This window comes from Plectropomus leopardus, chromosome 5 (assembly GCF_026936395.1).
Source record: "Plectropomus leopardus strain MGB_pleo_1.0 chromosome 5, ASM2693639v1, whole genome shotgun sequence".
NCBI classification, from domain to species: domain Eukaryota; kingdom Metazoa; phylum Chordata; class Actinopteri; order Perciformes; family Serranidae; genus Plectropomus; species Plectropomus leopardus.
In genome coordinates this window covers 33,488,268-33,510,846 of record NC_142180.1, presented here as the reverse complement: position 1 = coordinate 33,510,846, position 22,579 = coordinate 33,488,268, and the positions used below count along the sequence as shown (strand labels likewise).

The 22,579-nt window shown below is 41.2% G+C and overlaps 2 protein-coding genes across 2 annotated transcripts in view; one reads left to right on the top strand and one right to left on the bottom strand.

Moving 5' to 3' along the window:
* The first annotated feature begins 1,714 nt into the window (after window positions 1–1,714).
* Window positions 1,715–9,414, top strand: cltrn (collectrin, amino acid transport regulator). Its single transcript, XM_042483629.2, has 6 exons — window positions 1,715–2,005; window positions 2,337–2,395; window positions 2,675–2,760; window positions 4,595–4,711; window positions 5,793–5,987; window positions 6,078–9,414. Exons 1-6 carry the CDS (start codon window positions 1,939–1,941, stop codon window positions 6,226–6,228), a joined length of 675 nt encoding a protein of 224 aa, XP_042339563.2. The 5' UTR covers window positions 1,715–1,938; the 3' UTR covers window positions 6,229–9,414.
* LOC121941332 (cadherin-7-like) overlaps window positions 5,834–22,579 on the bottom strand; it is a 43,636-nt gene continuing 26,890 nt past the window's right edge. Inside the window, exons 7-16 of the mRNA XM_088078011.1 lie at window positions 21,941–22,197; window positions 21,701–21,837; window positions 21,417–21,538; window positions 20,166–20,283; window positions 19,727–20,035; window positions 19,398–19,590; window positions 18,887–19,286; window positions 11,673–17,139; window positions 10,738–10,874; window positions 5,834–5,970 (exon numbers count right to left, since the gene is read on the bottom strand). Coding sequence (XP_087934137.1) covers window positions 16,261–17,139; window positions 18,887–19,286; window positions 19,398–19,590; window positions 19,727–20,035; window positions 20,166–20,283; window positions 21,417–21,538; window positions 21,701–21,837; window positions 21,941–22,197 — 2,415 coding nt within the window. The 3' untranslated portion in view covers window positions 5,834–5,970; window positions 10,738–10,874; window positions 11,673–16,260. The remainder of the gene's footprint in view (window positions 5,971–10,737; window positions 10,875–11,672; window positions 17,140–18,886; window positions 19,287–19,397; window positions 19,591–19,726; window positions 20,036–20,165; window positions 20,284–21,416; window positions 21,539–21,700; window positions 21,838–21,940; window positions 22,198–22,579) is intronic.

Genomic DNA, 22,579 nt, shown 5'->3' with positions numbered 1-22,579 from the left:
TGTCATGTTTTCTGAATCTGTCACTATATTCTGAGAGAAAGTCACGACCCTCCTCCTCTCCTTCTGCCTCTAAGAGCATTATCTAAAACCTACAATGAAGAAAAACAATCAGAGGTGCGGAGTCTCTAACGCAGCCATGTCCAACACCTGAATCACAAAATACTGCACTGTTCGGATCTGCACATCAAAATATGACGTGCTAGGTCCCCCCCGTTTCAGTTTTGCACAGTCATGAAGAGATCAGGGCTGAAAACTGTCTCATTTTTTAAATCATTAAATCATCATCAATTTTTTTTTTAGAATTGCTTTAAGTGATTTATGACATTTTTTTTTACTCATCTTTCTGTTTTTACTGCATATTCAGCATTCGGCTCTTAGTTTATGTCATTCTGTTTTTATTTGTGTTCTGTGTTTTAAAAGTTCTACATAAATAAAGTTTATAATTATTATTATTCAGGGACGGTGTGTCATATTACGCTTGTTAAATGCATCGTGTCTTCACAAAACACACGTTTGTTTCCACAGGAAATGTACAGTTTCTGCTTGTTGCATGTAGTCTTTCTCAAAATAAACTTAAAATGTGCGTAAAACACTTCATTTTTGGGGTTTATTTCCGAAGTTAAGGCAACAAAGGCGCATAGTTAGGTTTAAAAACAAACATTATGGCCTGGCTTAGAATAAGTACGGTTGTTACTAACATGTAACATCACGTTACATACACGATGTAAATGTGTGCGCATCGGTGTCTGACGAGACGCTGATAAAGCGGCGGTGTTTGACGATTTCGGTTGTTGCCTGCTGCATCAACAACTGCTGCCATGTGCTGCAAAAAACTGCAAAAGAGACCCCTGAGTGTCGTATTTGACACAGAGATCACTAAAAAAAAGTGGAATTCGATTTGAGAGTGGGAGCGGGTTGGTCAATCGCTCCGCGGACTGCGGCCAAATCGTCAAACGAGGCAGCATTGATCAAATATGAATCAAGATTCGTAAGATTCACCACAAATGTTGTCAGAAACATATTTTGGTGTACTGTTTAGCTGTAAAGAGAGAAGTTGGTTCGGCTGCTGGGTGGTGCTCAAACACCACCAGCAGGGGCGGGATTTAATAAGCTTATGCTTCTTCCTGCTCCTGTTTTGATATGTTGAGAAAATGATGTGTTTGACTGTTACAACAATTTTAGCTTGTTTTTGCTTTTTGTTTTGTTCTCACGTGTTCGAAATAAAGCCTTCATTCATTCAAACATCGGGTTCACAAACTGTCTCATTTTACAGCTCAACAGTACACTAAAATATGGAAACACCTGAGACAAGAAAAAGACAACGCAGTAACAGATTATATTAATTCGTATTTGATCAGCGTTGCCTCGTTTGACAGTTTGACCGCAGTTCACGAGCAGTGATCGGCGGCTGTGTTAGAGACGCCGTGAGAGGTTGTTTTCATTCAGATGCCATTAAAAGTGTTACAAGATAACAGAGCCGGCAGAAAGGTATGTTTTTTTCTTTGACAGTTTCAGCAAATATGAAAAAAGGTTGTTTTTTTGTGCTTTTTCTTCTAAAAGCTGTGGCTTTAATACACAGACTGGATGTCTGGGTCACACACCGCACTGTGCTGAGTAAACAAAAGCAGACTGAGCTGTTGTGTTTTTCACCGAGAGGTCGACCTCACTCACATCAGCAAACCTCTCGGGCTCCTTGGAGGCTTGAACAAACAGAAGCACTCTCACCACTTTACAGTTTCCATGTCATCCAGAGAGGGCAAACCACCCTGCTCCATTTTTCTTTTTTTTTAAATTGAGGTGTGTCCTGGTTTAACCATTAACCTCAGACTTAATCCAATGAAGTTTCTCCCCTGACCTCCTCAAATCACTGATCTCTGGGATTCTCACTTGAGCCTTTGCAACATTTTATTTCATTTTGCGTCTTGTTCTTTGGGGGAAATGTTGGAAAAGATCTTCGTCCTGCTCTGTTTGTCATCTGCATTGGCGAAAGAGCTGTGCAAACCAGGTAAGTGACTACATTTATTACCTTAAAATGTGTCGTTTTCACATTTTATCCCACTCAGATACTGTCAGCAAACACAGGCACTGCTGCTGTGACGCGGCCGGTCTGGTTGTATTTCTACGTTGCCTCTCAGATCAGGAATGCAGCTAATAATCTGAAACAAAATCGGATTAGACACATAACTCAAACGTTTGCCTCATAACCGCGGCCTCCATGTGACATCAACTCTAAAATACATGCTGGCTTTCTACAACTCTATGAGGAAATAAGTGATGAACATGAAACGATGTTAAACCCTCTTAACAGTGCATTTAAATATGTTTCATGTTTATAGATAAAATAATTGCCAACCAAGTGCGACTCAGCATCAAAACCGCTCTGGGAGATGAAGCCGTATGTATATATTTAAATATTCATCCGCCTGCACAAAACCATCAAAGCATCAGATCATAAATAAACTGTCTTACTATGTTATATGCTGTCTGATACTGAAATAATAATGTATTATTCATGATGAACGGATCACTCATGCAACCAGCTACGCTTATAAATAATAATATGCTGAATATTATCCAGAATTCACAGACTTACTGAAAGGACAAAGTCCACCTGGTGATCCGTTAACCTTAAAGGTCTTAACTGAAACCAGAACATGATCTGTTTTTGTTGCAGTACGACTGGAACAACAGCGAAATGTACTTTTTCCGAGCAACTCTGGCTTTTGCCATGAGTAACTACTTCAACGGCCAGCAATTTGAGTAAGAAATCTTTTGTGTTCTCTTTTGATGTCGAAGGAGCAGTGTGTACGATTTAAGGGGATTTAGTGGCATCTTGCGGTGACGGTTGCAGATTGCAACCAACTGGAACTTCTCCAGGTGAGAATGCCCAAAGAAGTTTTATCTGGGAGCCGAATTATCCACAGAGGTCTCATCCTCTCCAAAACAAACGGACCAGGAGACTAAAACCAGTAAAACACTGGATAAAGCAGCTCCACGTTACAAATCAGTGTTTTTTCTATGCTGTTTGGCATGTCACAGACTAGCTGTTAGCCTAGCACCTGTATTTGTGCTCACCTTGTTTCTGATTCAGACATTCAGGAGGTTTTTACCGTGAACTGAATTATCCACAGAGGTCTCCTTCTCTGTAAAACAAACAGACATGATGATTTAAACCAATATAAGCACTGAATAAAGCAGTTTCACTTTACAAATCAGAGTTTTTCTAACACTGTTTGGCTTGTCGGATACAGCACCTGCTAATGAGTGCTTACCTTTTCTCTGTGATAATTTAATATCCAGGTGTTCAGGGGGGTTATACCATGAGCTGAAATATCTGCAGAGGACTCTTTGACTCCAAAACAATAGACCCGGTGATGTAAACCACTAAAAACACAGAACAGAGCAGTTTCACATTACAAATCAGTGTTTCCTCTACACTGTTCAACCTGTCGGAGATGGGCTGCTGGCGTAGCATCTGCCATGTGCGCTCATGTTATCTCTGATCCAGATGTTCAGGAGGGTTATACCATGAGCTTAATTATCTGCAGAGGTCTCTTCCCCTAAAAAACAAGCTGACCAGTTGATTAAAACAGCTGAAAACACCAAATAAAGCAGTTTCTCGTTACAAATCAGTGTTTCTCCTGTGCTGTTTGGCCTGTCAGATTCAGGCTGTTAGCTTAGCACCTGCTGATGTGTGCTCACTTTTTTTCTCAGGTAATTTATGATCCAGATGTTAAGATGGTTTTTACCAGGAGCCACATTATCCACAGAGGTCTCCTCCTCTTTAAAAAACAGACCAGGTGATTAAAAAAAAGCTGACTAAAGCAGTTTCACATAAAAACTCTGTTCCTCTGATGCTGCTTGTTATGGAAATTAGAGTTTCTCTTGTCAGTTGTGGGTGTAACCATATGAGATTTTTGCTGTACTATAACATCTCAGAAAATATTGCTTGTCAAGGTACACAGAATTAAGGAATTATTATTATCATCAGTTACAATGACCCTTAAAGGAATGAAAACAGACGTTATTTTAGTGTAACAAACATTTTTACGGCTATAATAGAAACTTGAAACCATTTTTTAAAGAATTGTATGTCTAAAAAGTCTCCATTTTGTCAATAACTAAGTTTTTTCCAATACTGCAGATAAGCAAATGTACATGGTATGATAACTGTTCATCGTCGTACCAGAGTTTACCTTAAAACCTGTATACAACTGCAGCCCTAGCTCTGGGCTACTGTAGAAACATGCCGGTGCAGCATGGTGACCTCTGCAGATGAGGACACGCTGTGTAGATATTAATTATTCTGAGATAACAAAAAAGTAATGATTCCCGTTTTCGGGGTATTACACACCGAAGAAAACGTACTTGTTCATTATATTCAATTTCCGCTGATATATCCCCCTAAACCCTTCACACTGCGCCTTTAACATGCATTGCAAAGTTTAGAATGATTTTGTTTGTACATAAAAGGGGCACAATAACTATAACTGTGCTATAATCTCTCTTTACTGTAATGAAATCAGTGACTCGTGCTTTATGAACATGTTATGACACTGACGTTGTCTTTATTGTCTTGTGAAACTTGCACCAGGGTGTCGAACATCCTTGTATGCAATGAGACCGTCAGGGTGTCCTTTTGGTTCGTGGTGACGTCACCGCAGGATCCCACGAGCCTTATTCCTAAAGGAGAAGTGGATGAGGCCGTGAGGTAATCACATGATGCTGTTTGAAATGTTATTTTGTCTTTGGACGGTCAGTTTTAACCTTGAGTCAATGCTCCGTGGAGTGCTTTATCTCTCATATGTTTGGGTTTAGTGCCTATTTATCATGTTTTGTGTCAAAGAAACATGGTCTTCTTATTTGAGGATCATTATTAAGTTCTCAGCTACACATAAGTCCTTGATTCAGTTTGGAAGAAGTAGAGATACTCATAAAGGGATGTTTCCCTGTTTAGCTCATTCAAAGGAAGTATTGTAGCTTTTGTTGGACAATTAAGAACTGTGAGGTATCACTAAATATTGAAATACAGTGTTAGATAAGACTCAAACTGACTCAGTGAGTCTGCAACCTTCACCTATTTTAACAACCTTTTGATACAAAACCTTCACTTCTGCAGCTTTGTTTCAAATATTACTAAAGATCTGAGTAAAGGTAGGGGCTATAAAAGCAACAATTTAAGTTATGCAGGTCAGTCTTTTCTGCAACCTTCACTTATTTAATGAATTTTTGGATAGGGACCAAAATAGTGCGATCATAGATATATGTGCCTGAGATGAAGTTCACTGTTGGTGAAAAAGCTTTAATAACGTCATGGAGCTTTGAGTGTTGAGAGGAGTCAGTTTGAATTAAGGACGCTTTCTGGCCTCTTACCTTTGGACGTTTTCCAGGTTCAATTGTTTTCGGGTAACCAAATCATCAGAGTAAATGTCGGCATTGTTTGTTCCTGCAAACCATACATATGTAACATTAGCACTTTATTCTGAAGCAGATAAGATTAAACTTCAAATTTCTGCAACACTGTGAAAATGTTGATATGATATGCATGAAACATATAAATGTAACACACCTGTGGTTTGTAGAAATGTTAAATGCCAACATTTTCTTCTGGCATTTGGGCTGGAGAGGACATTGTGGAGTCGTTGCATCTCTTGGGAGTTCTGGCACAAAATATAAAGCATTAGTTGCACAATGTTGCATAAATACATGCAGCAAAATTTGACTTGTAGCAGACACAACGGCCTGAAAACAGCCAGCATTCAAGGTTTAACCTTTTTTCTTTTTTCCAATAGAAAATCCAGAAACCGCATTAACAGTGCGTTTCTTCTGACTGATAAAACTCTGGAGTTCATCAGCATCCCTCCAACCCTGGCAGCACCAGTCAGCCCCGCCACCCCTCCGTGGCTCATCGCATTCGGGGTGGTCATGGGCGCCGTGGGGGCTGGCATCATCTTCCTGCTTGTGTCGTCTCTGGTCCAAAAGAAACGGTGAGCAGATTATGAACGCGCTGCATTTCTCATTGTGTAAAAGTGATGACTGAGCTTTAGTCAGTTTTGTTTTTGGCTTTTTTTTTTCAGCAAAAAGAACAAAGAAAGTGGTGATGATGATGATGAGGAGGAGGAGGACGGTGAAGAAGACACACGGGTGAAAACGGCGGAAAACAGCGCTGCAAATGAGGGTGTTTACAACATGTCATTCTCAGATGACGAGCGATTCACACAGATGTAAAATTTAAAAAAAAAAAAAAAAAAAACACTTCCATATCTGCAAAAAAGTTATTAAGCTGCTCCGGTGGGGTTTATGTTGCACTGCAATATTCAATCTGCAAAATTATTTTAAAGCTGTAATCCATCTTTTAAATGATTTAATACATTTTAAAGTTTTTTTTCCTTTGAGAAGTTATTTTCTAAACATTTTTAGAGTCTCATTACCTGCTGCCTTAAAAAGAAACAAGCATTTCCATCTTCTGTGTTGAGGGCTGATAAACTGAAGATCCTACATACATGTGGATGTTCTGCAAAAGCTTACATCTGTTTTCTGCTCTTAGAAAAAAAATCTGGTAACTATACTAACAGTTGAATCTACTGCATATATTTCTTTTTAATTTTTTCTAATTTGAATTTAGCAAACAGAAAGAGATGGAAACCAGGAAGAAAACTGGTCCTACTTAGACAAGGGCTCATTTCCAGCACACTATGGGTGCATGTAGAACTAGAATTTATGTCAAATTCTGCTTTTGTAAGCCTTACCATGATACAGAATATACATATATCTAGATGTATATATACAAGGGTGTTAGTTATGTTTTAACATTGGGGGAACACACGAAAAAACATGAAATAAAACTGCTTTGTCAGTTGACATCGATGCACAGATATGCACATGCACATGTGATATGCACTGGACCGCAGCAGATTTTGACGCAACAGGCAACAACCCAACTCGTCACATATCGTGTCTTTGTCAGTGGACGTTGGCGTCCGATCCAGACGCACAGGGGCAGTTTTGGCAGTGCGCCGAAGCAAATTGGCTTAATTCCTTTGAAAAAATAAAACGGAAGAAGACAATGAGCAATGAAAGATTAAATGACCCAAATATTGGCATATATATATATATATATATATATATATTTATTATATATATTATATTATATTATTATATTTTTTCCCCCTAGCTTTTTGAAAAAAAAGTAATTTTCTAAATCTAGAATTTCTTGCAGTTTGGGGATCGTTTCATAGTTGCTCATTGCTTTTTTCCCCATGTTTTTGAAAGAAATTGCCCAGGTGTCAAAGGACTACATACTTGTGCAAGCTGTCTGAAAGCAGCACAAAAAAAGTGACATTGCTCCAGGTTTTAAAGGATTAAAAACTTCGTGCTGTGACAAATGCCACATGAAGTTATGTTAAGTTTGTAACAAACATATTTATTTATGGCAAAACCATAATTTTTGTATATAAACCTAACCATGGGCTTTTGTTGCCTAAAACTCAGGAAATAAGCCTAAATATGCAGTGTTTTACCTACATAGCAAGTGTATTTTAAAGAAGACTTTATGCATGTAACGAGCAGAAAGTTTACATTTCCTCTGCAAATGAAAGTGTATTTAGAAAAGACAGAATGCGTGTAACAACGGTAAAGAGACTTGTAGTCCCTGAACATCAAAAACAGATGCAACGGGAAACCCAACGCATCATATTTTGACGCGTAGGTCTACTGATAAAGTGCGGTATACAGTATGACGAGTTGGTTTGCATTGCTAATGGGAGGTTTGGGGTTCCTCCACCAGAAAATTTTGAGCTTCAAACACTTTTTTTTCTGCATTCTGGTGATTTTTCTTTTTTGCACCAATTTGTGTATTCCCAACATCAATTTATGGCATAAATAACTTCAGTTTTGTCAAAACAAAACTCCTCTGCTGCTTTCATGTCTTTTTTGCAGGGGTACAAAAACATGTTCTAAATATTAAGGAGGATCTTATATCCACCCTGAAATCTTTGCCTATGTATATTTCTATTTTTGTAAATGGGAACAACTGCCGAGCTACAGACTGGTTCTGTACTATATTTAACCTGCACCTTTTCCCAAAATTTGACTGACTTTGATGTGATCAGATCAAAATGAGGTCCCAGAAGTGATGTCAGCTTCTGGATGTCTGCTACTGTTTTATCTGCTGCCATTCTCTTCCTCTTCACAGCGTGACAGTGGAAAACCCCCTCAAGTCTGCAGCAGCTGCAGAATCGTGGCAGCGTCCCTAAATCAAATGCTCCATTGCAGAAATTACATTTTTGTTTAAATGAACTGTGTGCAAGCTCATAATCACACTGTCCACATTTAGGCTGTAAGCGTTGTTGTGACAGTCAGAACAGCCCAGAAACCCGAGCAGAGATTTGTGTAATCTGTGTATACATGTGGTTCCCTTGTTGGCCTTCATTGTTCAGGACGAATGTCTCATTTTGTGGTTTTCCTTTTGTATATGTGAAGAGTTTGGAAGTCTTTAGTAGTGAGCATTCAAAGCAATGCAAAAACAAATTAAAGTCTAAAGGAAAGTCTCACAAATAAGGTTTTGTGGAGCAGGAACATGCTTTTTCACTTTCTTATCCTGTTATTCATCTTGGGACGACCTTTATGGGGCGCCGACCTTGTTTGGAAAACGTCCTCTTTCATAAACGGCAGAACAGTTTGTTTGTCAGAGACTCTAAAAACAGCATACATGACCGTTGAATACTAGGAGCAACATGTGCACACAAACGGCTGCAGTTTTAAATGTGCAGTTAATGTTGTGAAGTGGTCGCTCTTAATCACAATAACGAAGTATATTTGTTTTGTTCAACACGTTCGCATTCCTTTTGCATCTATTTATCAAATTTCTGGTATCCTTCTGCGTCAACTGTTGACATTCGAGATGCTGTTACCGTGATGTTAACAAATGCACATGGTGGGATGACACAGCTTGGTCCTATTGTTTTGATGCACACAACTGTTTCCGTCCAGCCGCGTTCTCAAGTGATGCTGCCCACGCGTGTTGCATGTGGATGCACCTGGTGGCATACGGCTGCCCGTCAGCACACAATAACAACGCCGCCGGTTCTGTCCGAACGCACTTTCATCCGACGCCGTCCAACTGTGTTGCGATTGGATGCAGAAGGTGGCTTTTGGCGACACGCTTGTACACCGAAAGCATTGACAAAGCAGAGCTATTTGACGAGTTCGGAGTGAGTACAGGCTGTTATGTTTCGTGCCTGACATGATTTGTATACATTGCGTAAAATAAGTCAACTATGACTTTTAGTTTCACACAGCGCACAAACAGCGGCCTCGTAGGTCAAAGTCCTGTGTTTGTTTGACGCATCAACCCAACCTGACCTCCTCCATATGCAAACTTTATTGCTTTTTATATTAAACTGCGCCACCTGACTTTCTCCTCTGCTCCGGTCATTATTACTACGGACACTAAAGGTCGTTGCCTGAGAATAATTGTAAATATGGGCCATAATAAGCTGATTGATAACCTATACAGTCGTTCTCTGGGTGGTGAGTATGGTCTGCTGTGAACCACAAATTCAGTAAAAAACAGATATCTACAAGTCTAATAGATATCTAATCGAGTGTTTATCTGCACCTGGGTGAGAATAGTCAGCTATTTACATCCATCCTTTTGATGGATTACTACTATAAGCTCTGATTGGCTCGTATTCATCACGTCGAGGTCTGAAGCAGTTAGTATTTGTGCAAAAAGTCATGGCTAACACTAGTTCTCGTCAATCTTTGATATTCTCTGAGGCTACAGTTGTAAATTTACAGAAAAACTCACAAATATACTGCCAACAAGTCAGGTGACTTAGTATAAACAACAACGCAGTCTATGGGTGAGTGGGTTAACCCTTGAAAACCTGGATCGACGTCATTTTTCATGTCCTGCATGCAGACACTAACTAAGTATTTAAAACCTTTAGAAAATTGACCAAATTAGTTTGTATTTTTTTTTGGAAAATATGGGAAATGGCAAAGGCATTTTATATACATTTCATATAGTATATATATTTATTTGGTTTTTTTTTGTTTTAAGATGCAGCTGCCTTACAATTTTCAGTTTTTCATCATTATAAAGCTGCTGAATGCAAACTGTGTTCATAACTTGAGCAGAGCAGCTGAATCGACTCGTTTGTGTTTATGAACAGATGTTGCTTGGCCTCCCAGGAACATACGCTTTGGTATTAATAGCTAAAATTGCATTGTTGGCTGAGGACACCTGGGTGCTTTTGTCTGTCATGATGTTACATACACTCGACTGTAAATAGCCACACTGGCTGTTCCACCCCAGGTGCAAACAGCATTGTTTGCTACGGACACCTGGATGAAAATTGCACTGCCTTTTTTTTTTTAAAAACAGCCTAATGGAGAAATAATTTTCACACAAAAATCAAATCAAACAATAGGAGCAAAAATTACAATTTCAAAACTGACGGTTGACATAGCAAAATGATGTTCACCTAATATCCCAGACATTTTTTATGTCTGAAAGCCGTCACTTTATATGGCAGATTTTGACACAATTTCACTGCAGTTGCAGCTTACTGTCAAAGCTCAGTTAGGCAACTTACTTGAGAAGCATTTTTTTGTTATATTTGCTGAAATTTTCAAAACATCCCAATCAAAAAATTAAACATTATGGAAAAAAATATCTGTGGCTGTCACAGGCCTGTATTAAACCTGTCTGATTATTTTAGAAATGCTTACCTGTCAGCCAGAGAGAGGCCGTTCCTATTGGCTTCTACAAATGCAAATGTGCATGCAGATCCCTTCAGTGGACGCCTGATTCAATGGTCGAGTCCTGCAGAGAAAATTGCAATTCCAGCTATTCTGGCAAAAACTGCCTGCAAAGCAACCCCAAAAAAGGAGAAGGATATGTTAAAAACAGTCTAAAAAAAGAGCATGACAAAAAACAAAGGAAAACACATGGAGATGTTAAAGTGTTTCAGAGAAGGACAGAAAGTGCTGCTCAAGGTTTATCCTTCTGCTAACAGGAGCCAATGTTTCAAAACAGCGTCAAGTTCATGTTTATGTAGCTAATGTTAGCTGAAGCCTCGAATCACTGCGTCCTGCGCCTCACTTAAACCCGCAACCGACCACACTGAGAGGAGAGCAGCGCACCGGTCTGCAGTGACGTGTCCAGACTTTTTCCTGAGGTGGCCCAGTGGAGCACCGACTTATGCAGCGGTGGCATGAAGTAAGAGCGCTGCTGCGGGCACAAGTTTCAACAGCTTTAATTTACCATTTTTGTCCACACTACCTACATCACTTTAAGTACGAACACTGCAGTGCTGGAAAAAAAGCTACAAACAAACAGCTTTTGCTGGTAGCTGGTTTGAGTTGGGTGAAGATGGTTTTAGATGGTTCTGACCCAGTTCTTGCTGGTCTTTGATGGTTTAGCTGGTGAGATCAGCCTGTCAAGCTGCAGACATTTATCTTTCTGCAAATCCCATGGAAGCAGACTGAGCTGAGTGATGATCTTTGCTTTTCATATTTCCCCCTCACGACACTGTTTTTTCTCCATACTTAAGGATATTGATTTGGTTTCAATTTTACAGGAATTTCAATGGTTAAACCAGCTAGAGTGACCATAACAAGCCAGTATGACCAGCTAAACCATCAAAAATTATGCAAAAACTTACCTTGAGCTGATCAAACAAGCTGGTCAACCAGTTTAACCGCTTTAAGCTGGTCGAGCTGTTTTTTTTTCAGCAGGACAATCACCACATAAAGTCAAGCTCTGTGGATCTGCTCCAAATCACAACAGATCTTCTTCCTCTTTTGCAGATTTTTGGCAGGCTAGACACGATTCTGGTACATTACTGCCTCTCAGGTTTAAACCTGAATTGCATCTATTAAAAAAAATCAAGAAAATAAAAAAAAAAAAAATCAGTCTATTCTTCAAACAGTTCAAACTGACTGGGCAGACAGCTTATCGTATTGGGGTGGCACTCCTTAGCCTGCACAAACCACCGGACCAATCAGCACCAACTCCCTGCCGGATCAGCAAACTTTCTGTTGCTGCCGTCACAGAGGTTAGACTCTGCTCTGCTGAAGGCCTCCGGTGAGCTTGACACATGGTGCTGGTGGAGCCGCACTGGCTGAATTTACGCCGCTAAACACACCAACCGAAGGTTTGTCTTCAAGCCTCTGCCCGCTTTGCTTTGAGGTCCTCAGCGGCAGGGAGCAAGATGAAGGGATGGTGTGATGGCTAGCAGCTGATTGTCTTTCTACTAAACAATAATAAACAAAAACAGAGAGAGAGCAGGGAAAGGAGGGGATGAGCAAATGTGCAGCCATACAATCGTACAATGAAATAAAAAAATACAAAATGAAAATAATAATAACAAATGATGAGAATAAATAAAAATAAATCAATGTATTTGAAACACTATAGGGCTGCAGGCGGAGGGTGCATTTTTTTTTTTAAATTTTGCCTTTTTTTGTTTTGCCTTGTCCAGTTCACCACCATACCCCAGCTTTAAGATGCAAAATAAAGCTGAGACTGGTGCAGCTATAGGCTGGTAAAAAAAAGATTGCTCTCTCTGGAGATATATTGCTCAATCTCTAATAACAAAAATCCACACAAGTCCCACCGTTTCTCAAACTGACAGATTGATGATTGTTGTCCTCATACCCACCACAATCCATCTTTTTGGTATAAATATTTGATTTCTTTCAAAAATAATAAATAAAATAAACTAACTCTGGGATGAGAAGATGTTGAAGGGCCTTTCGCTGCTCTCCATAAAATTTTAGAAACCCTCCCTTCATCAAAATAAATAAATACACAGGCCTCCCCTTTCCCCTATAATTTTATTTTCAGACTGTCCCTCAGTGTCATATGGATTGTTATAATAAATGTGAGCTATAAACCGTGCGTCAGAGTCCCACAGCAGCCTCTGCACAACTTATCTTTTCTTGAAAATCAAAGTTAATACAGCCAGTATTTTATTTGTCTTTATAGATCAAAAGGAAATAGTCCTACTTTTCATTAAATCACTTTTTCTGTTCTAATTTTACACTTTACTGCTTTGGCAATATCAAAAAATGCAGTGTCCATATTAAACTTTAGATGGCACCGTTGTACCGTCAGTCGCCTGGACAGACGCTGACGTCCTGGACTTCACAGCTCTCCTTCTCGACTCTCTTTAAAGTGCGTATGAATGCCAATATGCCTTTTACACATTTGAATTTCAAACACATTTTAATTTCCCGTTATTTTATTTTTGTCTAACTATTTTTTTTGAAGTGGTAATACAGATTCTAACTTGTGTGCGTCTATATTTAGTTCATTGTTAAATTAAATCTGTTTCTGATCTCCAGGGTGAGGACGTGTCTACTTCTTGATCATTCGTACGGTGACATTTCTGCAGCAGTTATGCCAGAAGATACCCACTGTGTACTGACAATATGCAGCCTGGTGATGACTAGTTATCACTTGGCACTTCGTATAATATCGCACTTCCTTTTTTTCTGCATTTCATTCTCTTGCCTGAGGTGTCCAGTATTTTTTACACCTCATCTTTCTTGTCAAGACGCCAAAGATTTTCTGTCAAATTTAGTCTGAAAGCATTGCAATCGTATTACAACGGCGGCTGATTAAGACCTAAACTCCACTGCAGAGGACGCAAGAATAATTGCAGAAAGTCAAATACATTTTATCATATTACTGCCAATAATGTCATTATTTTAATAACTCATCCTGAAACCCTCTGAATAAGAAATGGGCTTTGAAATAGCTATAGAAATGAGTCATTGTCAAAAGACAGATTGCCTGAATAACATCACACACAATCTCGGAGTAAATGATTATTTTGCTGTTGCTCTGGGCTCGTCACGAGAACAATGCCTGTGTGTACTGCGTCGCATGATGGCTTTTGCCTAATTTTGTCTCTTTAAAAGGTGGGAGATAAATAAGCCTTTGGAGATAATTCTAGACCAGCAAACGCAAACACAATAGTGAATTATAATTAATCTTGCGTGGGAGAAATTATGGGGAGCATTGTCTGTTGTAAGCTTACGCCTGCAACAGTTTAATAACTGAAAATCAGATGCTTAATTTCCTGTGTGGATTCCGGTAAATATCCCTCCCAAACAATTGTCAACTCGTGAGCAATAAGCAGCAAAGCAGAAGCTGATATTTATCTACATATGGACGGTATTTACTGTACTCTCACAACAGTACACAAGTCTTTGACAGTGACAATCTAATCATTTCTAACTGTGTGCAAATTGCATAGTGAGCAGGATTGCTACCGTAATGGTGGTGACTACTTGCTGGAGATGAACTCTCTCTACGGAGCTACAGAATATAAATGTATACAGTTTAGGGGTGTAACAGTACACATGTTTGAAATGAACCTTTCAGTACAAGGCTTAGGTTCGGTATGCTTTGCAAACTGATCAATTTGTTGAACTAATCACGTTAAATTTGGAAAACTCCTTCCTGAACCAATCAAGCTGCACAACAGTTTACGTCCATGTCTCACTCTGACACTTCACACACGTTTTTCTCCGGCAGCACAGAAGATCTCTACAATCAGCGCAGTTTGAAGGTGGACACCCAAGATTAGTGTCACCAATTCAGTATCTGACCAAATGTCTCCCTTTCTGTTCCTGATGTTGCAAAAATGGCCAAAAAAATGTTTTGCAAAACATTGTGTCACAGTGAAGTTGACCTTGGGGATATAAAATTTCATCACATAGCATATCAATTCTTGAGTTATGGTCAGAAACATGCTCTGTGAGGTCACAGCGACCTTTGACCATCACAATCGAATCAGATCATTCTTAAGTCTGGGGGAACTAAAACTGAGGAAAATGACAAATTAAATGGACAGGGTCACAGTGACATCTGACCCCCAAATTCTAATCAGGTCATCACGCCGTTAGACCGCCGATGAGCGTCTGTGGCCCCCGTTGCCATGGTGTGTCTCACACCGATGGCCCTCGATCACTCTGATTGGCTGTTCAGCTCAGTGCACGAAAAGAGAACTGGTATAAGTCTAAACAACTTTTTTATATGAGGAAAGCTTGTTTTTCTTTAACCACTGAGCTTTTACTAGAAACATTTGCTGACGGTTCGTCTTCTTCTTCACTGGCGCACAGTAAATATGTTTTGTTGTTCTAATGTTAGGTTGTGTTTTTAATGTGCTAACTAGCGTCATAGCAGTCTTTCGGTTTCCTGTTTTGGATGTTGATTATGAACGACCACCACTGCTGGTATGGAGTGGTATCTCCTCTCATGCAGACACAGAACATACGTGCTGGTTTACCGTCAGTTTGGTGTGTTCATGTGCAACTTTCTGAACAACAGCGACATTAGTGTGACGCAGCTGGGGGCCTTTAACGTGGACGTTTGTGCCAAATTTGATCAAAATTACTTCGAGGTCATCTTGAGATATTGCATTTGTGAAAATGAGACACACAAGGTCACGGTGACCTTTTTTGTGCCGAATTTGAGGGAACTTCCTCAACCTGTGACCTGTCCAGGGTGCCTCTAACCCAATGTCATCTGGTCGGCTTCGGCTTCCCCGTGCCGCTCAACAGGATAAACGGTTATGGTGAAAAGTTTAATATATGAAAAATCATGGATTCAACTTTTTTTGACTGTATTGAAAATATGCCAAACTGTGCTCGCACCGTGTCGAACCGAAATGTGAATTTTGTGAACCGTTACACCCCTAATACAGTCAGACTCATCGGAGAGGCTCTGTGAACAAGTGGCAGTGTCGGCCTACAGCACTATACTGTACGCTTGTGTGGTTTTATTTCGGTTCAGATTAAAATTCTGAGGATTTCTAGTGAGTGTGCCCCTATTAAACTATCAATATTAAACATCACAATTCTGCTCAATATTTAATGAGGCCTATTTTCTAACAATGCAGCTTTCAGGGCTCAGAATCAATATTTCAAAAATGTTAATTTTTCATAACTTTAGCTTTGAAAGCCCGAGTGCATTATTAATATCCGTTACAAGAGAAGTGTGAAAAGTGACAGATTCCATATGCATTTTATAAACATAGTGGAGGTGAAAACGATACGCTGTGCAATGATTCCACCACAAATCTCGACGATACTGTCAGCCTCCTGGATTTTCCTTCTGGCAGGGGCGTGTGGGACAAGGAGATCTCTGTCAGAGGCTGTGTATTTCACCCCCCTGCTGTGTTTAAAATCCATCACTGTTTGAAAGAGTTTGCCTCTCTCGAACTTTTCTTTTATTGCAGTCTAGAAATCCCATCTCTGCTGTTCTTTCTCTTTGTCCTCCTTTTGTTTATGAGTCTCATCGAGGGCTGCCGCTGCAGTCTTGGCTCCCTTGGACGCTCGTGTATCTCCTCCTCCTCCTCCCTCCTTCTCCTTCTCCCTCTCTCTGATGATCTCCACCAGCCTCTGAAACTTCTGGTTTAACTCCTCCATCCCTCCCACCACTCTCCCGTCGTCCTTCTCGCCGTCGCTCTCCAGTGAACTCAGTGACTCAGCCCTTGAGTCACGGCCCTCGAACTCGTAAGTCTGCAGTGAGTCATAGGGCGGCTGAGACAGGTCAAAGGTGACCTGATCCAGACGGATATTCAGGAGGTCTTCCATGCGGAGGGGCTGAGGGGTGGCGGCTTCTGCTCTGGCAGGCTCCGCCCCGCATGCCCAGCCTCTGTTGTTGCCAAACATCCCCCCAGGTAAAGACAAAGGCTGCGGGGTCAAATCCTTACTCTGAAGTCTGCACATGTTCAGCAGCTGAACTCCCGCTGGGTACAACCCGCCGCCGCTAGTCCCGTTCATACACGTCCCTCTGCTGTTTGGATTCAGCGAGCCAACAATGCTGTACGTGTCTCCTTTCAGGTAAACGGGAGGGTTCACAGTTGAGCTGATTTCACTGCCATTTGAATAGTTTCGCTCTGAAACGGAGGGGATGGAGGAATCAGTGTCAATGTCATCTAATGTGCAGCTGGTGGCTCCAGTGCTGATCTGAGTCTGCGATGACCCCGGCCGCCCCTCCTGCTGGTTTGACGAGGAGCTGGTGTGACTTTGGCATGAAGACTCATTTGGGTCACAGTGGGTCGGATTGGCAGCGTTGTCGGCTGTTGGTGTCGACTCTGTTTCTGCTGCGTTTATCTGTACGAGAGAAGAAGAGGGGCGATATTAGAGGATTCAGACACACATGCTGGGATAAATGTACGGAAGCAAAAAGAGGTCATAATTATTCAAATTTTTAAGCAACTGAAAAATCACTAACCGTGAAATTGAATCACAGCTGAATACCTAATGTTGATGAGTTCAGACAGAAAATTAGAATATGCTTGTCTGAACTTTTTAATGCATCGCTCTTTAATGGATCACATGACAGACAGAAATGAACTTGATTGGACGGAGGTCTAATCGATTCCATGATGACCCCTTTTCATATCCTTGGTACCAAATGTTTAAGGTTGAATATTTCATCTTTATTTGGTATCTGAATAATTTAATTTTGTTTTGAACTTTTAGGTCAGCAGCCTCAACCCCCAACACACCCACCCCGAAAAAGAAAAGGGACGGAAATGACCATACAGGCCGAGAGTGAAACTTATAAAGATTGAAGAAGAAAGGAAGAGTGTGTAAGATTTAGGGAGGTTTAGTAGCATCTAGCAATGAGGACTGCAGACGGAAACTAAATGAAATTTCTCCTGGTTAAAATTCCTTCAGTATTCGTTGTTCAGAAGGTTTTTTAATGGGAGCCAAATTACCAGCAAAGGTCTCTTCCTCTTCAAAACAAACAGATCAAGTGATTAAAACTGGTAAAAGCACTGAATAAATAAGTTACACGTTACAAATCTGTGTTTATTCAATGCTGTTCGGCGTGCCGGAGAGACACATACTAGCACATACTGAAAATCAGTGCTGCAAAATCAGTGCTCTTTCATCACATAAGGGCTGCTGACTAATTATACCATTTACTTGTGGTGGCCTGCCATTATTAAATCACCTGCTGCCTTATGTTGATTTCTATTGTAGACGATGGACTGCTGCTATTACAATATATATGCAGATCAGTTATTCATTGCACTGCACTCTTGGAGCGTAGCACGTACTCTTGGCACAGATGGAGCAGCAGAGCGGCGACACCGTGAAAGTTGACCATTCTTTGCGCCGAGTCCAAAAGTTTGATTTCACTTGCATCTGCGGCAGCTGCTCCTCTCATCCATTGATCTGATCTGATCAGCTATGATCATTTTGACTGAAAAATTATCCACCCCCTGACTCAAACCTCACAAAATGCTGCAAAATAGACCCAAGGCGAGCACTGCCGGCAATATCTTCATGGACCCGCAAAAACATCCAGATTTAGAGCGGGGACTTAGAATGATACAAAAGAAGGAAGCACACCAAAGAAATAACGAAACGAGAGTTTGCTGAAGCTTTTTGAATATCGGACACTGTGGATCCAACTTTGTGAAAACAAAACAAAAAAAACAACAAAAATTACACTGGGTAAAATTACCAAATAAGTTTTTTATTTCATTAATTCAATGGCACAATAGAGGCCCTAAAAACTTTTTTTTCCCCAATCAGTGAAGTGACCCTAAAAATTCACTGCCCCCCCAAGTTACAACAGACTGGTTTGAGTTTGGGAAAAAGGTGACGTCACTTGCTTTCGTGCAAAATCTGAATCAGAATCTGATGACAGTTGGTGGGTTAGTGCGGTGACTTTCCATCAAATCAGATTCCTGATGAATCACACTGATGCATATTCAGCTTTGAATATTTCAGGCTATTTTAAACACGATTATTCACTTGCTTGTACGACTCAAATCCTTATGGCCTTCATTTGCTTCCATATAATTGCTGCATTTTTTCCTTAGTATTAACGCTTTGATCTGACCTTTGTCTGATCCTGATTCTCTTTTGTGTCAGCAGCGTGTGCTTCACTGCCTTCATTTCTGTCCGTGACTTTGCTCTTCGCCAGCATGTGCTCTGCTTCGTAACTAGCGGGGCTCATCTCAGGAGAGCGCAGCAGAGGCTCAAAGGTGCTCTGGTTCTGGATGACAAGGGAATTGCCAATGTGACCTCCGGTGAGCCCATGGGTCAGCTGTGTTAGCTGCAGACCTGCCTCCAGTGGCCCGACAGGATAATCTCTCAGAACAGGCAGCGTATGGATGCCGTAGCAGAGGCGTCCATAAAGCGGAGCGGAGCCTGGCCTCTGCTGTGGGTCCAGGCCGGGGCGCGGGTTACGACTCCAGCTGTACGTCCTGGCCCTCGGCGGATTCTGCTGGGTGTACCATCTGTGCCAAGAGATAAATGTCAGAGAAGCACACAGTCATACACACACACACATGCTCCCATAAGCCACCATGGCAAGGATGAACTTATTTTTTTTATTTTTGTGAGCTCACATGTTCCTGTTGTTGTGCATGTGCTGTATTCTGTGCATGCTCTGCAGCGCTGTAATGTCAAAAGCTGCGGTGTCTGCCTCCCCTCCCCCCTCGTCATCATAGGATATGATGTTCTCCCTGACATCATCCTCCTCGAAGGGTGAGTGGGAGTCTCGCTTCTGATGGCGCAATGACAGCGAGAGTGCACACACCACTAAAGGGCAAAAAAGAGACACATGACCACCATACTCTTCAGACATTACTGAAGCAACCTGACACAACTGCTCAGCATCTTTCAAAAAGTCACAAACAACATATTTATAGAGCGTCAGAGGGCCGAACAAACCTACCCAGCAGAGTGGTGACACAAGCCAGCATGGCGAGCAAGGTGACCAAGCTGAATATGAGAGACGGAGAGGCAGAAGGCACGGGGAGACAGACCATGTGTCTCTCCCATCTCCTGTCCCTCTGTCTCCCTCTATCCTCTGTCTGCATGCCCCCGCGCAGACAAGGACAAATGGTCACAGTGACCGTGCCAGTGTTGGTCAGACCCGAGGCCCCGTCGCGCAGCACCACCGGCACGTAGAGGGTGAGTGAGGATGAGGAGAAGCCAGGGAGGGGCTCCAAGGCTGACTGGAGCACCAGGCTGGCTGTCACACCTGATAATGTGGCAAAGACAAAAAAACACACATCAAACACGGTCGCTGCACAACAAGCTCACAGAGGTTTTGGCTGGTGTCATGTTTTTTTTTGGATTGTGCACAAAATAGACAAGCCAACTGGTGTCACCTCCAGATTCCCTGATGGTGAGGTTGAGGGCCGTGCTGGACTCAGGAGGGATGCTGAAGTGGACCGGGGTGTCCTGCACTCCTTGGTCTCTGTCGATGGCTCGCAGAACCTGAACTACCTGCAAAACACAGATCAGGATGCTCGACTTTAATGCTGGTCAGGATTCATTTGAGGAGCTGAAAGCTCATTGAAAGAATAGAAAAAACCCAACATATTTCTGCACAGAATTATATGTTTTTGTCTTAATATAATGAAAGAATTTCCCACATAAAAATCATGTTTTGGTTGAACTGCGGGCATTGGCAACATGAGGAGGGGTTATATGTGTTTAAGTTTGAGGGGTTATTAGGAAAAAAAAAAAGAGTCTATTTTGAAGTGAATTTAGACATATAATCCTTAGGACTATCAATCAACTAAGGCTGCAATTTTTAAAAGTTACAAGTTAAAATAAAATGTCACAACATACCAGTGTAAATGAAAAATTGTGGTGCTACAGAGATGTCACGGTCTACATATCAGATTTTCAGATGTAAAGAAGCATGTTTGTTTGGTATAAAATCCCAACAAACATCATTATTTCTATTTCTTGGATTTTTCTTAGTGAAAATTAAGTGCTAAAATTCTAATTTCCCACTAAAATCACGGCTCATATTGCAACATTGGTCAAAATAATCTTTTTTTGCATATCTTGGGGCCTAAAAACAACCAAGTCAGCATTTTTTCTGCCATGCCATTCAATGTATTTAAATTCTGTAAGTACCAGTCTGTATAGTAGTTTCTTTTGTTGGTGGTGGAGGACAGCATGCAATATAGTCGTGCTGTTTTAAATTTTATATCAGCCACACAGTTTATTGTTCACTTCCCAGACACAATATCAGAGCTGTATGAAGTTATTGCTAACAGTTCATACTGATGTTGCTTTATATTAAAAGTATTCAACTAATCGTGCCCTGGAATACTTTTATCACGAAGCAGCTGTGCACCCACAAATCTTTTTTTTTCTCTTAAACTTAGGTTTTATTATTTTCAATACATTAAGTACGTAACAATATTTGGGAAAAGTGTATGTGACGTGTCTTTTGAGATTTTAGTTTGGCCCATGTCCCATCCGTTGACATGGACTGGGTAGGAGTTTAAGTCAAAACTAAGAAAGAGCAAAACAGTTGCAAGAGTTTGAGACAGAATATATAAAAACTGGAATAAATTTTGACATTAAATATAATATCATTCAAAAACAAAACGAGAACAGACCTGACCGGGGGCGCTGGAGTCACATACAGACGTTGTATACTGTCTGTCCAACTCTGGCGCATTGTCATTCTGGTCCAGTGTCTCTATGGCAACCACAACCCTTGACACCAGATTGGGATTGTCTGAAAGAAAAGGAAAGGGACACAAATGTTGAAATTATCACTGAAATTGTATCATTTTTACGGCACACTTTGTATTCCCAACTCCGGGCGGTGCTTTCGGTGAAATATGACTGTGGTGAGCTCTGCTGCTCGTGGCGCCCGAGGGCGGGGGGGCTGACATACCCCTCTGTGTGGCGATGACAGTGATATTATGCCACTGCTCCTGCTCGCGGTCCAACTCCATCACTGTGCTGATAAAGCCCGTGTCAGAGGCGATGCGGAACAGAGCCTCGGGGTCTGACTGGGGATCGATGGAGTACCTGAGATACGGAAACAGGCACGAGCGAGAGCAGGGAGATGGTGAGGGGAGTCCTGAGTGAGCCAGTGGATGAGTAAGTGAGTGAGTGATGGTGTAATAACCACCTGATGTTGGAGCTTTGTCCTGTGTCTGGGTCCACTGCATGAACCCGGCCAACAGAGCAGACAGGGGGGCAGTTCTCAGACACATCCAGATGGTATCGAGCCTGGGAGAATCTCGGCGGCTCATCAGCATTAAGCACCATGACCCGGACTGTTGCCTGGTCCTTAAAGGGACCTTTCCTCAGGTACCGTGCATCCACTATAGGGTTGGCAACTTCCACAGAGAAAGTGTATGAGTTGCGAGTCTCATAATCCAGCAGCTGTTGGGTGAAGAATAAAGATAAATCTGAAGGTTGCACTGTATTAAAGGCCTTTCATATATGATTCATATGTACCGTATATAACTGTGATACTCAACTTAAGGCCCGCAGTATAGGTTGCCAGGCGGCCCCTCAACACACTAGGAATTATTGTTATACTTTTAGTATACATAAGGTGTCCGTTTGCATTAAACAGCATCAAAAGAGAGCTTGTTTATTAAAAAAAAAGGTAGGTTAGGTGCTACCTAAACCCCTAGAAATGTCATAAAAATCCTAGAAATATCCTAAAATCCTACAAAAATGTATGGGGCTGCTGCGACTGGCCTCTGGCATCCTGTGTCCCCCCGAACAAAGCAAGTTGAGCATCCCTGGTGTATATATA

Coding starts and splice junctions, on each gene's coding strand:
- cltrn (XM_042483629.2), top strand. CDS start 1,939: ATGTTGGAAAAGATCTTCGTCCTGCTCTGTTTGTCATCTGCATTGGCG. Junction 2,396..2,674: donor CCGCTCTGGGAGATGAAGCC/GTATGTATATAT, acceptor TTTTTGTTGCAG/TACGACTGGAACAACAGCGA. Junction 2,761..4,594: donor TTCAACGGCCAGCAATTTGA/GTAAGAAATCTT, acceptor AACTTGCACCAG/GGTGTCGAACATCCTTGTAT.